This window comes from Poromitra crassiceps (genome assembly GCF_964638095.1).
Source record: "Poromitra crassiceps genome assembly, chromosome: 4".
Taxonomy (NCBI): domain Eukaryota; kingdom Metazoa; phylum Chordata; class Actinopteri; order Beryciformes; family Melamphaidae; genus Poromitra; species Poromitra crassiceps.
Genome location: NC_139626.1, coordinates 58,733,452 through 58,747,812, shown reverse-complemented (window position 1 = coordinate 58,747,812; position 14,361 = coordinate 58,733,452). Strand labels below are relative to the sequence as shown.

At 46.2% G+C, this 14,361-nt stretch overlaps 1 protein-coding gene across 1 annotated transcript in view; it reads left to right on the top strand.

Moving 5' to 3' along the window:
* myom2a (myomesin 2a) overlaps nucleotides 1–14,361 on the top strand; it is a 98,484-nt gene that overhangs the window by 19,482 nt on the left and 64,641 nt on the right. The window contains exons 6-12 of the mRNA XM_083635999.1: nucleotides 478–566; nucleotides 1,943–1,981; nucleotides 2,975–3,139; nucleotides 5,893–6,054; nucleotides 9,867–10,008; nucleotides 13,724–13,935; nucleotides 14,017–14,070. Coding sequence (XP_083492125.1) covers nucleotides 478–566; nucleotides 1,943–1,981; nucleotides 2,975–3,139; nucleotides 5,893–6,054; nucleotides 9,867–10,008; nucleotides 13,724–13,935; nucleotides 14,017–14,070 — 863 coding nt within the window. The remainder of the gene's footprint in view (nucleotides 1–477; nucleotides 567–1,942; nucleotides 1,982–2,974; nucleotides 3,140–5,892; nucleotides 6,055–9,866; nucleotides 10,009–13,723; nucleotides 13,936–14,016; nucleotides 14,071–14,361) is intronic.

Sequence of the window (14,361 nt, the reverse complement as noted above, 5' to 3'; positions counted from 1 at the left end):
CACCAGCAGCCGCAGTGCGCAAAAGAGCCGCCAGGTGGCACACGCGAGCAGTCTCTGCAGGCGGAAGTCACCCGAAACAGAGCGTTTCTGCTCTGTCATTCTCTGACGTGACAACGTTCTGTTCTCTACCAGCAGGGATATATTTGCAAAAAAAAATCCAATAGCCTGCGCCGTATATCACATAAATGTTGTCTTTCATCCGGGGCAAACATTTTTCAATCAAAGGTGAAACGACGCAGATATTAGGGTTTGCATGGGAGTTAGCACGCATTAGCCGCGCCAGCAGAGCTAACGTTCGCTAGCCTGGATAGTGACTGGACTTGTAAAGGGACGAGCACACAGCCTTTTAAACCCTGCCTTATTTTGTCTGCCTACAACCATTTTACAATCGGCATAGAAATTCCTCTGCTGATTATATTCATACGTATATTCCAGCCGCTTGACAGGGTAACGTAACGCTGTTCCGTGTTGTTACAGATGTGTGGTGAGTGATACCGCTGAGTACAGTGCTGTGGCAACCAACCATCATGGCAAGGCTACCAGCAAGGCCACAGTTACTGTCAAGAGTAAGTGTCCCTCTGCTCGTCTCTCTCTCTCTACACTCATCTCTCTCTCTCTCTCTACTCATCTCTCTCTCTCTCTAGAGTCTACACATCTCTCTCTCTCTCTCTACACATCTCTCTCTCTCTCTCTACTCATCTCTCTCTCTCTCTCTACTCATCTCTCTCTCTCTCTACTACACATCTCTCTCTCTCTCTACTCATCTCTCTCTCTCTCTCTACTCATCTCTCTCTCTCTCTAGAGTCTACACATCTCTCTCTCTCTCTCTACTCATCTCTCTCTCTCTCTCTACTCATCTCTCTCTCTCTCTACTCAACTCTCTCTCTCTCTCTACTCATCTCTCTCTCTCTAGAGTCTACACATCTCTCTCTCTCTCTACTCATCTCTCTCTCTCTCTCTACACATCTCTCTCTCTCTCTCTACTTATCTCTCTCTCTCTACTCATCTCTCTCTCTCTCTCTACTCATCTCTCTCTCTCTCTCTACTCATCTCTCTCTCTCTCTCTACTCATCTCTCTCTCTCTCTAGAGTCTACACATCTCTCTCTCTCTCTCTACACATCTCTCTCTCTCTCTACTACACATCTCTCTCTCTCTACTCATCTCTCTCTCTCTCTCTACTACACATCTCTCTCTCTCTCTACTCATCTCTCTCTCTCTCTCTACTACACATCTCTCTCTCTCTCTACTCATCTCTCTCTCTCTCTCTACACATCTCTCTCTCTCTCTCTACACATCTCTCTCTCTCTCTCTACTCATCTCTCTCTCGCTCACGCTCTTCATCTCTCTCTCGCTCTCTACTCATCTCTCTCTCGCTCACGCTCTTCATCTCTCTCTCGCTCTCTACTCATCTCTCTCTCTCTCTCTACACATCTCTCTCTCTCTCTCTACTCATCTCTCTCTCGCTCACGCTCTTCATCTCTCTTCCCTGTCGCTTTCTATTATTAGCACAGCATGCATATCACAGATGTTTTGTTTTCTCTCCGTCTTGTCTGAGGTCCATTCCTGCCACTAAATGAGACAAAGGGTGAAGAGAGAGAAGAAAAGAAAAACAATTCTACTTCTCAGAATTCTGCCTATTTCGTAGAAGTTTGAATTTCTCTGAGGTTATCTACATGTATCATATTTTTCTCTCTCTCAAAGAGCTACGGTAGCATTATGCATTTCATTAAAAAGGTCAGAAAAAACAGACAAAAGGGAAGAAGTTGTTCCGTTTGTTTGCCTGTGTTTTGTTTGTTTGTTTGTTTGTTTGTTTGTCCCCCTTCCCCCTCTGGCCCATCCATAGAGTGTCGGGAATGGGCTTCTGTAAGCCTACATACATAACGATACCATACATACTGCATCTCCCTTAGGGTAACCTTGACACTCGTTATTTCTTCACAGGACCAGCAGGGGGAGCCGAGTCCTCCCAGTTCGGCCAAGGTGAGAGGAGAAAGGGGATGTTGCTGAGGATTGGAAGGGGGGGGCGGGAGGGGGGTTATTGAACTCCATGTTGGAATTTGGAATCAGGCCCAGAAGTCATCAGCTCCACTTGAGATAAGAGGCTACAAATAACAGACAGGCCTGATAAGCAGTGGAATGTATTGTGAGAGGCAGTTGTCCCGGCTCCGCTCCGGAGCCTGGTGGGAATAGAAGTAAGAGGGAGCTCTGTTCACACTGTTTCACACTGAATCAGTGTGTGAAAGCCCAGACAGCGTACACACAAATCACAAAGCTGCAGGGCATTTTACACCACACACCTCAATTTGATCCGATTTTGTCTCGCTGAACCAAATCTGAGAATGTCTTTTTTTTTACATCGTGTCTTTGTCCAGTCTGAGAATATCTCTATTTTTAGATCATGTCTTTGTCCAGAATCCACTCACTTTCCGTGTTGTGGTTAGAGAGATAACTGTGAAACTAGGATCAAAGCAGACATTCTTCTACATTCTCGAATTGGGTCGACTTCTACACATGAAAATAATAACGTTTCATCTGCCACCCCCCCCCCCCCCCCTTCCCTGATTTAATCAGATCTGGTCCCAAGACATCCCATCTGAAGAGTTTATTTGCTAGATATTTTGTCCAGACAGAACTGTCTGTCTGTAAGAGGGGAGGAAACAGCCGAGATCATCAAAACACTCCTCCCTATACAGCCTATTCTCTCATTGCACCAACACTTAGGAAGTGAAATGGCAGTGAAACTAAACTATTGGCCTTGATTGTTGACTATAAAGATTTCATCAACATTTAACTTTCTATGCAATATCACTGAACTATCATACAACATTTAGTGATAATCATTGAAGATGCGTTTGGTAGTTTTTAAAATACAGTACTAGCCTACTTGATGGTTGGCTGATGTCTGATGTTGCTGTTAGATTAGAGTCGTTAGTGACCGTTAGCGATGACGTTTCACTCCTGTCTCCCGCCCAGCTCCTCGTCTGACTGAGATCCACCCCAGTAAGCTGGAGGTCACCCTGCTGGACTGCTTTGGCGTGACGTTCGGCGTGGAGGGCGGCTCCCTCAGCCTGGTGGCCAACATGGTGGTGGTGCCCGACCTGCCCAACTTGCCCCCGCTCGTACAGTGGTACAGAGACGGTAATGCCCCTATTCATACAGTGATACAGAGACGGTAATGCCCCTACTCGTACAGTGATACAGAGACGGTAATGCCCCTACTCGTACAGTCATACAGAGACGGTAATGCCCCTACTCGTATAGTGATACAGAGACGGTAATGCCCCTATTCGTACAGTGGTACAGAGACGGTAATGCCCCCGCTCGTACAGTGGTACAGAGACGGTAATGCCCCTACTCGTACAGTGATACAGAGACGGTAATGCCCCTATTCATACAGTGGTACAGAGACGATAATGCCCCCACTCATACAGTGGTACAGAGACGGTAATGCCCCTACTCGTACAGTGGTACAGAGACGGTAATGCCCCTACTCGTACAGTGGTACAGAGACGGTAATGCCCCCGCTCGTACAGTGGTACAGAGACGGTAATGCCCCTACTCATTCATAGGTGGGCATTAAATCTGATTGGGGGTTATGATTTTTCAATGTAATGCCGCGGCTCTCTGCGTAGGTCATTGACATGATGACGGACAGACGTCACAGTGACTCAGCTGACAGCGACATGTTCACTGACCCTTAGGAAATCAACCAAATTGCTAGCAACGACTGGGACAGCAGCGGGGTTTGGGAGAGTACAGTTGGGGGCGGGGGGGGGGGGGGGCTCTATGGTAGAAAAATCCAGAAAAAATAACAACACATAATTAGAATAATACAAATCAAGGTTGGGGACATTATTGAATTGAATTGAATTGAATCGAATCGAAACAAAGCTCCAGTTCAGCTACTGCAGTGTGAATGTGAAAGTGTCCCAGCTGTCAGGAAACTGAATTGTGCTAAATTCCATGAAACTCCACTTTAAGAGAGTTTGCCTTGACCTGCTAAACAACAACACACATCAAAATCACCTGCTAAACAACAACAACACATCAAAATGACCTGCTAAACAACAACACACATCAAAATGACCTGCTAAACAACAACAACACATCAAAATGGTCACTCATCAGTCGATACCAATCAGATTAAGAATTTAAGAATTTTTCATAGCCAAAACTACATTCAACACCAGTGGAAAAATCAACACTTATTACCACTGGGAATTTAGCTCCAAACCATTTTATAGCCCCATTGGGTAACACTTTATTGGGATAGTCTGCCTACAGAGTAACATTTCAACAGCTTATTAGTTGACCTTCAACAATTCAGATGTTCAACAGATGATCTATAGAGTCTCTGTAACGATTCACCACATATGACTCCAGGTGCAGCTGTGTGGAACAGGAAGCAAGCACAATCTGTTGGTTGAATCTACTAACAAGCTGTTAAAACAACATCTACAGACAAAGGCAAACAGTTGAATTGTTGAATGTCAAACTAATAAAGTGTTGAAATGTGACAAATACTCTGTAGACTCTCTCCAGGTGGACTGTCCAAACAAGATCTTAGCCCACATTGTTCTGTTGATCACACAGACAAAGAGGACCAGCCTGAGTATAGTGCAGAAGAGATTATTGTTCATCAAGTTGAACCAGAACCAAATACCTTACATTGCTTGAACTGAAAGCTAATGGGTCATTCCGTTGCAACATCAGGGCACAGCAACAGAGCTTCGCCTCCACCATTTTGGCCTGACGGAGACTCTACCATAATGCCACACCAGTAAAACGTCCCGCCTACAAAGTACCTCTACCGAAATGCCCCGTGTTGTTCCTGGCGCAAGGAAGCGTTTTCATGCCAAAATCGGCGGCAGCGCTGTTGTCGTCGTAAAAGCACCAGAGTTTTGTCTCTTGTCTTCTATACTCTTTGGCGGCCCTAGAATGGGAAGCAGCTGCCACACAGTCAGTCTTGTTTTCATAAGCTTTATTCCTCAAGGGTGATCGAGCGTGTGTGCTGTTTCCCAGCCGCGCCCACACAGCTGCAGCTGCACGCTTTCACACTGTAGCACGTCAAAATGATCATCCTTCCAAGAGTGGAACCTCAGTACAGTAGTCAGCTTTCACACTGTAGAACGTCAAAATGATCATCCTTCCCAGAGTGGAACCTCAGTAGAGTAGTCCGGTAAACCTGAATCAAAGATTGTGGATTGAGTTATTTGCCTTTCTATTGTACTGTTTATTTTACAAAAAAAAAAAAAAAGCAGACTATAAACACAAAATGTGACTGACTGACTGACTCACTCACTCACTCACTCACTCACTGACTGACTGACTGACTGACTGACTGACTGACTGACGAAGTTAAACCATTAGTCGGCAGTCGCACATGGCACAACCGTACGCGGTCCAGCCGTATACTAGGTTTTGACCTAGTCTTGTTTCTTAATTCTGTCAGCATTTTTTTTTAAACGTTGTAACCATGTTAAAATAAGTACTACAGTATATCAATAACAATAAATAAATGAATAAATACATCAATAAATGAAATAAAATGTGAAGTTCAGGCAGAGTTGGAACAGCAGGTCCAGCTGAGCTTGATTCCGTCAGTGGACATGTGGATCTCCATCAAAGTAGAAAGGGATGGAGAGAATACGACCAAAGCAACCTCAACCTGTTCAGGGTTTGTTATCTATTGACGTAGCCTTGATGCAGTCATATTTAAAAGGATTTAAAAAAGAACTTCTCAACAAATACTCCATTCCTGGCAAGTGAGGAAAAAAATACCTTACCTTATCTTATCTTAACAAGTATAATAACATAATTTGTTGAATCCCGTAAGGCTCAGAGAAGATGCACAGATTGTTATTGATTCTTTCCCTGTGGCGTTTGGACAGATAAGCTGCTGAAGGCCGGCCCCCTGGCAGAGATGAGCGTGGGCGGAGGCTGCGCCCGCCTGGCGCTGCCCCACCTGGCCAAGGACGACGAGGGCCTCTACACCCTGCGCATCTTCACCACGGACGGCACCACAGAGCACAGTGCATACCTGTTTGTCTCAGGTAGGACTGACTGAGGACATCACACAGCGCGTACCTGTTTGTCTCAGGTAGGACTGACTGAGGACATCACACAGCGCGTACCTGTTTGTCTCAGGTAGGACTGACTGAGGACATCACACAGCGCGTACCTGTTTGTCTCAGGTAGGACTGACTGAGGACATCACACAGCGCGTACCTGTTTGTCTCAGGTAGGACTGACTGAGGACATCACACAGCGCATACCTATTAGTCTCAGGTAGGACTGACTGAGGACATCACACAGCGCATACCTATCAGTCTCAGGTAGGACTGACTGAGGACATCACACAGCGCATACCTATTAGTCTCAGGTAGGACTGACTGAGGACATCACACAGTGCGTACCTGTTGCTCTCAGGTAGGACTGACTGAGGACATCACACAGCGCGTACCTGTTTGTCTCAGGTAGGACTGACTGAGGACATCACACAGCGCGTACCTGTTTGTCTCAGGTAGGACCAGTGTTGCAGAGCACAGTGCCTATCTGTTCATCTCAGGTAGGACCAGTTTTGGCTAAATGGTAAATGGCCTGCATTTATAAAGTGCTTTGGCTAAAGGCGCTACAATGAGTAGGTACTAGGTACATTCACCCATTCACACACCGATGGCGGCAAGCCACGCAGGGGCACAGCTATCGGGAGCAATTTGGGGTTCAGTGTCTTGCCCAAGGACACTTCGACATGCAGAACAGTGGAGGCGGGAATCGAACCACCGACCTCTTTTATCCAAAGCGATTTAATTAGTGATCTAGAGCAGTGATTCTCAAATGGGGGTCCGCGGACCCCCAGGGGTCCGTGGCACTTTGCCAGGGGGTCCGCGAAAAGTTTGCAAGTAAAAAAAAAAATTTAATTAAAAAATAAAATGCTACATGTTACTTATTCCTTCTCAAACTACTTCCTACATGGTGCTAGTCTTTCAAAATATCTTGGCTGTCATTGATTGTTTTGCATAGTGGTTTTCTGTACTGTTGACAAATTGTGATATTGTAAGTCGCTTTGGACAAAACAAAAGTGTCTGCTAAATGACGTAATGTAATGTAATAAAAAAATATATATATATTTTTTTGCAAAATCTTCATAGTTCAACGAAAATAGTTTATGCTTTAAATCTAAAATGGTTCATGGATTACATTCTAATAACAAACCTATCAAATTAAAAGTCAAGCACGTTACCGTGGAAACAATTAAGCTTAGCTCAAAATCACAAAACAGAATGAGGGGGTCCCCGGTATATTTTCTATCTTGTAAGGGGTCCTTGGCTGAAAAACATTTGAGAACCTCTGATCTAGAGGCTTCTGCTTCAATGCTTGAAATGTGCATCCCCCCCCCCTTTTTTTCTTTTCTTTTTTGACACAAACAGTGAAGTAGTGAAGTTGGTTGATTGGTTGTATGAATTTCTTTCAGAAGCCTAAAGGACAGCTTAAAGAATGAAAAATATAAGCTAGTTTTGATTTGTTTAACTCATTGAGTGCCAATGACGACTATAGTCGTCAATTCAAATAGTAACGTTGAGTGCCAAAGACGACTAAAGTCGTCAATTGCGTTTTTTGACGGTGGGACGTGCATCAAAGCCTGATCCATCTCCTGTGAAAGTATGGTGGATGTTGAATGTGTAAAAGCTATTTTACCGACCCATTAGGTGGCGACAGTGCTCTCCAGATTAGAAAAAGGCGAGGAAAAAACAGAGAAGAAGTCATGGGGAAACGGAAATCGCATCGGTATGCATCGATATGCATGAAGCATAACGTTAGCTGTGCCTGCAGCAGCCAATCTGCTGCCACAATTGAGCCCCTCCGTCTCCGCTGCGATAGCCCCTCCATATGATTTAGTTGCCGACACCAGCGTCTTTCTGAAAAGTTACATTATTCTCAGCTGGGAGCCGGCGACACGCTGTGAAAAAGCGGGGTGCAGCGCACTTTTCAGTGCAGAGCAAACGCAAAGCAAACGCAGCAGAGCCACCAGAGACACTCCCACAGAGGAGGAGGAGGGGGGTGGGGCACGCAGGGCAGCATACAACCATTGACAGTAAACACAGACCCAGACAGCAGGCTCGATGGACAGAGACAGGCAAACAAGCTAGAATATCTGATGCCCACCAGCAGTAAATCAAGACCAGCAAGAAGGTGTAGGGTCTGCGCACGCAGGGGCCAGCGCTGCTGGTTGCAGCTAAAAAATATTATTTGGCCAAACAAAATTCCTTTGTTTTCACTATTTTATTGAAGGAAATTATTTTTGAGGTGTCACATCAGAAAATAATTAGCTTCAGAGTCAGTGATGTGCTTGAAATGCTTCATTTCACAAAAGGCTGAATATCTCAGCTTCTAAATTGAAACGTATGTTTTTGCTGAAATCCACCTATCTTCTCCGGCTGATAACTAAAGAACGGAAAATGATATCAATAAACTTTTTTTTGCTGATGATAGAAGAGAGTCTCCTCGTTCGTTGTGCGTGTTCGGTGTTTACATAGTAATATCACACAATATTCTGTGGGCCTCGAGAAATCACTGAAAACGCTCTGAAACTCTGGCACTGGGAGCGTCCGTTCTCCAAAAGTGGCTGGCACTCAATGAGTTAAGAACGCCCTAAAGTAAAAAAAAAAAAAATGTCCTTGTTCCTTCAGTTGTATGTTTGAGCGGCACTGTGCAGAAGGATGTCTGTGCAGAGTTTGACACTAGAAGGCGCTGTTTTCACCATCGTCTGCTGAAAGTGGAAGGTTTATCTGTGCTCATTGAAAAGGCTATTTTCACCCAGCATAATTCATGACATCACAGATACTGGAGCCAATCACTGTCCAGTATTCAGCAGTTAAAGCCCCGACACATTCTCACTCCCAACTCATACTGCCGATCAGTCAGGAACTATTATCGTCACTTTTTCACAGTTTGGGAGGGAGAATGTGTTGAAAGCCTGTGTTGTATGCTGTGATTGGCTAGTTAGGTTCTAGATAACCCTGATTGGTTGCTTTGTATATATATTCATTTTTCTGTAGTCATTTTAAGGAGTTTTACAAGATAATTGAACCTCTTTTGTGGGAAAAACCATCGGACGCAAATTATTATTCAAAGTAGAGTATTTTATATGCATCTTGAAACATGACTTTAGGGGGTCTTTAACACTTTTTTTGGTCGCTGCATACCAGTAATTCCATTTAGAGTTAATTCATAGTTTTCATGTCTTCTAAAATGAGGAAAAGATTACAAATACTGAAAAATGTGGCTTTTGACAGGTAGTGTATTTATTACAATAAAATATGCACCATTTGCCATAGCTGCAGGACTGTGACCTGTGACCTGTGACCTGATCTCAGATGGGCCCCAACATGACAAAATGCCAAAGGGATCATTTTACAGTTGTCCTTCACATAATTCATTATCTCATGAGTCATGACAGCTTGTGTCAAATTCCCACAGTATAATGACGCGGGCTGAGTTATGCTTGTCCGTTCTTTATTTTTATATATTTATATTTTATATATATATATTTTTTTTTTATGATTATTTTGCACCTATACACAAAACACACACCACCACCATGATAGCTGATGTGTGGTGAGACTCTGGTGCAAACTGGCTGCCGTGCATCACCCGGGTGGTGCTGCACATCAGTGGTGGATGAGTAGAGCACCCCCCCCCCCCCCCCGACGCGCACACACACACACACACACACACACACACACACACACGCACCCGTGGAGTGCTTCGGGTGCCTGAAAAGCGCTATGGAGTCAATTATTATTATTATCCCTCTATCCTTCCTTCCCTCCTTCCTGAACGGCCTTGTTTCCTTGCTCCCTAGACGCTGCCCCCTCTGTGGCCGGGGCCCCTGGTGCGCCGATGAGCGTCTACGCCTACGACGTCAACAAGGACTACGCCCTGGTCGCCTGGAAACCGCCCAACACCACCAACGAGGCGGCCATCAGCGGATACTTTGTGGACAAGTCAGTCACCAGACACCTCCTGTTCATAGACAGTGACATACAGAAAGTCATGTGACACCATGCTCATGGCACGGGAAAACATTCACATCAAATGTCTTTTATTTAACCTACCAACACGAAGGTCGCAGGTTCGAGCCCTCCCCCGTGTTACCTCCGGCTTGGTCGGGCATCCGTACAGACACAATTGGCCGTGTCTGCGGGTGGGAAGCCGATGGGGTACGAGTCCTGCTCGCTGGACCGCTCGCTCTGCAGTAGCGCCTCCTCTGGTCGGCCAGGGCGCCTATTCGGTGTGTGTGTGTGTGTGTGTGTGTGTGTGTGTGTGTTGGGGCGGGGGGGGGGGGGGTGTTACTGGGGGAGTAGCGTGATCATGAGCTACATCCTGCCGCTGAAACATCGGGTGAAAAGAAGCAGCTGGCAACAGTACTCCACATGTATGGGAGGAAGCATGTGCTAGTCTACAGTACTGCACATGTATGGGAGGAAGCATGTGCTAAGTCAACAGTACTGCACATGTATGGGAGGAAGCATGTGCTAAGTCAACAGTACTGCACATGTATGGGAGGAAGCATGTGCTAGTCTACAATACTGCACATGTATGGGAGGAAGCATGTGCTAGTCTACAATACTGCACATGTATGGGAGGAAGCATGTGCTAGTCTACAGTACTCCACATGTATCGGAGGAAGCATGTGCTAGTCTACAGTACTGCACATGTATGGGAGGAAGCATGTGCTAAGTCAACAGTACTGCACATGTATGGGAGGAAGCATGTGCTAGTCTACAATACTGCACATGTATGGGAGGAAGCATGTGCTAGTCTACAGTACTGCACATGTATGGGAGGAAGCATGTGCTAAGTCAACAGTACTGCACATGTATGGGAGGAAGCATGTGCTAGTCTACAGTACTGCACATGTATGGGAGGAAGCATGTGCTAAGTCAACAGTACTGCACATGTATGGGAGGAAGCATGTGCTAGTCTACAGTACTGCACATGTATCGGAGGAAGCATGTGCTAGTCTACAGTACTGCACATGTATGGGAGGAAGCATGTGCTAAGTCAACAGTACTCCACATGTATGGGAGGAAGCATGTGCTAGTCTACAGTACTGCACATGTATGGGAGGAAGCATGTGCTAGTCTACAGTACTGCACATGTATGGGAGGAAGCATGTGCTAGTCTACAGTACTGCACATGTATGGCAGGAAGCATGTGCTAGTCTACAGTACTGCACATGTATGGGAGGAAGCATGTGCTAAGTCAACAGTACTCCACATGTATGGGAGGAAGCATGTGCTAAGTCAACAGTACTGCACATGTATGGGAGGAAGCATGTGCTAGTCTACAGTACTGCACATGTATGGGAGGAAGCATGTGCTAGTCTACAGTACTGCACATGTATGGGAGGAAGCATGTGCTAGTCTACAGTACTCCACATGTATGGGAGGAAGCATGTGCTAGTCTACAGTACTGCACATGTATGGGAGGAAGCATGTGCTAGTCTACAGTACTCCACATGTATGGGAGGAAGCATGTGCTAGTCTACAGTACTGCACATGTATGGGAGGAAGCATGTGCTAGTCCACAGTACTGCACATGTATGGGAGGAAGCATGTGCTAGTCTACAGTACTGCACATGTATGGGAGGAAGCATGTGCTAGTCTACAGTACTGCACATGTATGGGAGGAAGCATGTGCTAGTCTACAGTACTGCACATGTATGGGAGGAAGCATGTGCTAGTCTACAGTACTGCACATGTATGGGAGGAAGCATGTGCTAGTCTACAGTACTGCACATGTATGGGAGGAAGCATGTGCTAGTCTACAGTACTGCACATGTATGGGAGGAAGCATGTGCTAGTCTACAGTACTGCACATGTATGGGAGGAAGCATGTGCTAGTCCACAGTACTGCACATGTATCGGAGGAAGCATGTGCTAGTCTACAGTACTGCACATGTATGGGAGGAAGCATGTGCTAGTCTACAGTACTGCACATGTATGGGAGGAAGCATGTGCTAGTCTACAGTACTGCACATGTATGGGAGGAAGCATGTGCTAGTCTACAGTACTGCACATGTATGGGAGGAAGCATGTGCTAGTCCACAGTACTGCACATGTATGGGAGGAAGCATGTGCTAGTCTACAGTACTGCACATGTATGGGAGGAAGCATGTGCTAGTCCACAGTACTGCACATGTATCGGAGGAAGCATGTGCTAAGTCAACCGTACTCCACATGTATGGGAGGAGGCATGTGCTAGTCTACCGTACTGCACATGTATGGGAGGAAGCATGTGCTAGTCTACAGTATTGCACATGTATGGGAGGAAGCATGTGCTAGTCTACAGTACTGCACATGTATGGGAGGAAGCATGTGCTAGTCTACAGTACTGCACATGTATGGGAGGAAGCATGTGCTAGTCTACAGTACTGCACATGTATGGGAGGAAGCATGTGCTAGTCCACAGTACTGCACATGTATGGGAGGAAGCATGTGCTAGTCTACAGTACTGCACATGTATGGGAGGAAGCATGTGCTAGTCTACAGTACTGCACATGTATGGGAGGAAGCATGTGCTAGTCTACAGTACTGCACATGTATCAGAGGAAGCATGTGCTAGTCTACAGTACTGCACATGTATGGGAGGAAGCATGTGCTAGTCTACAGTACTGCACATGTATGGGAGGAAGCATGTGCTAAGTCAACAGTACTGCACATGTATGGGAGGAAGCATGTGCTAGTCTACAGTACTGCACATGTATCAGAGGAAGCATGTGCTAAGTCAACAGTACTGCACATGTATGGGAGGAAGCATGTGCTAGTCTACAGTACTGCACATGTATGGGAGGAAGCATGTGCTAGTCTACAGTACTGCACATGTATCGGAGGAAGCATGTGCTAAGTCAACAGTACTGCACATGTATGGGAGGAAGCATGTGCTAGTCTACAGTACTGCACATGTATGGGAGGGAGCATGTGCTAGTCTACAGTACTGCACATGTATGGGAGGAAGCATGTGCTAGTCTACAGTACAACTCTCCCCAGACCGGCAGAGGGGGCGGAGCTTCGACCAGAACTGCAGGGAGAATTGACCAAGTACAAGTGGGGAGAAAACGAGGGCGAAAAAAAAAAAAAAACGTGATTTAAAAAAAGGATGAAAAAAGTATTTATTTAACAACAACAAAATTTAGCTAACATGAATAAGCTGCCTAATTGGCGAAAAAGCTCATTAGCATACCGATGTGTGATTGGGCGTTCTCATATCCTTCTCATTAATTTTGTTATACCTCACATACATATTGAGAGATTTGTGTCGTTTTTTGATGCTGTATATAATCAGTTGATATTTTGTTATATTTGCATATCCTTCATATTTTTGCAGGTGTGTTTCATTTGCCTGAATAAGTTCTGCTGCTGTGATTCTGCATATCAATCCATACCCCCCCCCCCCCCATAATTTTCACTCATACATTGTACTTGCCTTTGTTTATGTCTCCCCTTTGCAATTTGCCCATTTATATTCTGTTTTTCTTTGCTACCAATTTGCCCAGGGCGATCATTATACAGCAGATTGTCTCATCTGATATTTTGTCATGCACTGCCACGGTGTACTTTTTGTCAATGGCAAGCTAACGATGATGTCATCACACTGCCACGGTGTACTTTTTTGTCAATGGCAAGCTAACGATGATGTCATCACACTGCGTTTTAGGTGTGAAGCCGGCAGCGACTCCTGGGCCCAGTGCAACGACTCCCCCGTGAAGGTGTGTCAGTACCCGGCTCACGGGCTCAAAGAGGGCGGCGTGTACCGCTTCCGGGTGCGGGCCGTGAACAGCGCGGGCATCAGCCGGCCGTCCCGCGCCTCGGGCCCGGCGAGCGCCCTCGCCCCGGCCGACAGCGAGCGGCTGACAGGTACAGAGGAAGGTAAATAGCACTCGCCGAGAGCGCCGCGGAGGGACCAGTGTTTTCCCTAACGGGTCTGTGGTTTGTCCTCCTCTGCAACAGTGATTCATATCAGGGGAAACTACGACATAGCGATCAAGGAGGAGGACCTGGAAGGTACAGCTTCAGCCTCTTCATCATAAGATCACACAGAGGAAGCACTAACGCCAGTCCCCCCCCTCTCCATGCCTCATCCACACCGGGCAGGATAACATTGACTTTTTACATCTTAGAAGGGAAAACGCAGGGGGTACGGTGGTGCAGTGGTAAGCGCTGTCGCCTCACAGCTCGAAGGTCCCGGGTTTCGATTCCCACGTGGGGGGACGCTGTGAGCGCTGAAGGAAAGCGTGCCCGTCTGCATGTCCTCGAGTGCCCACCGCCCGGGTGGGGTCGTCGATAAGGGCCTTT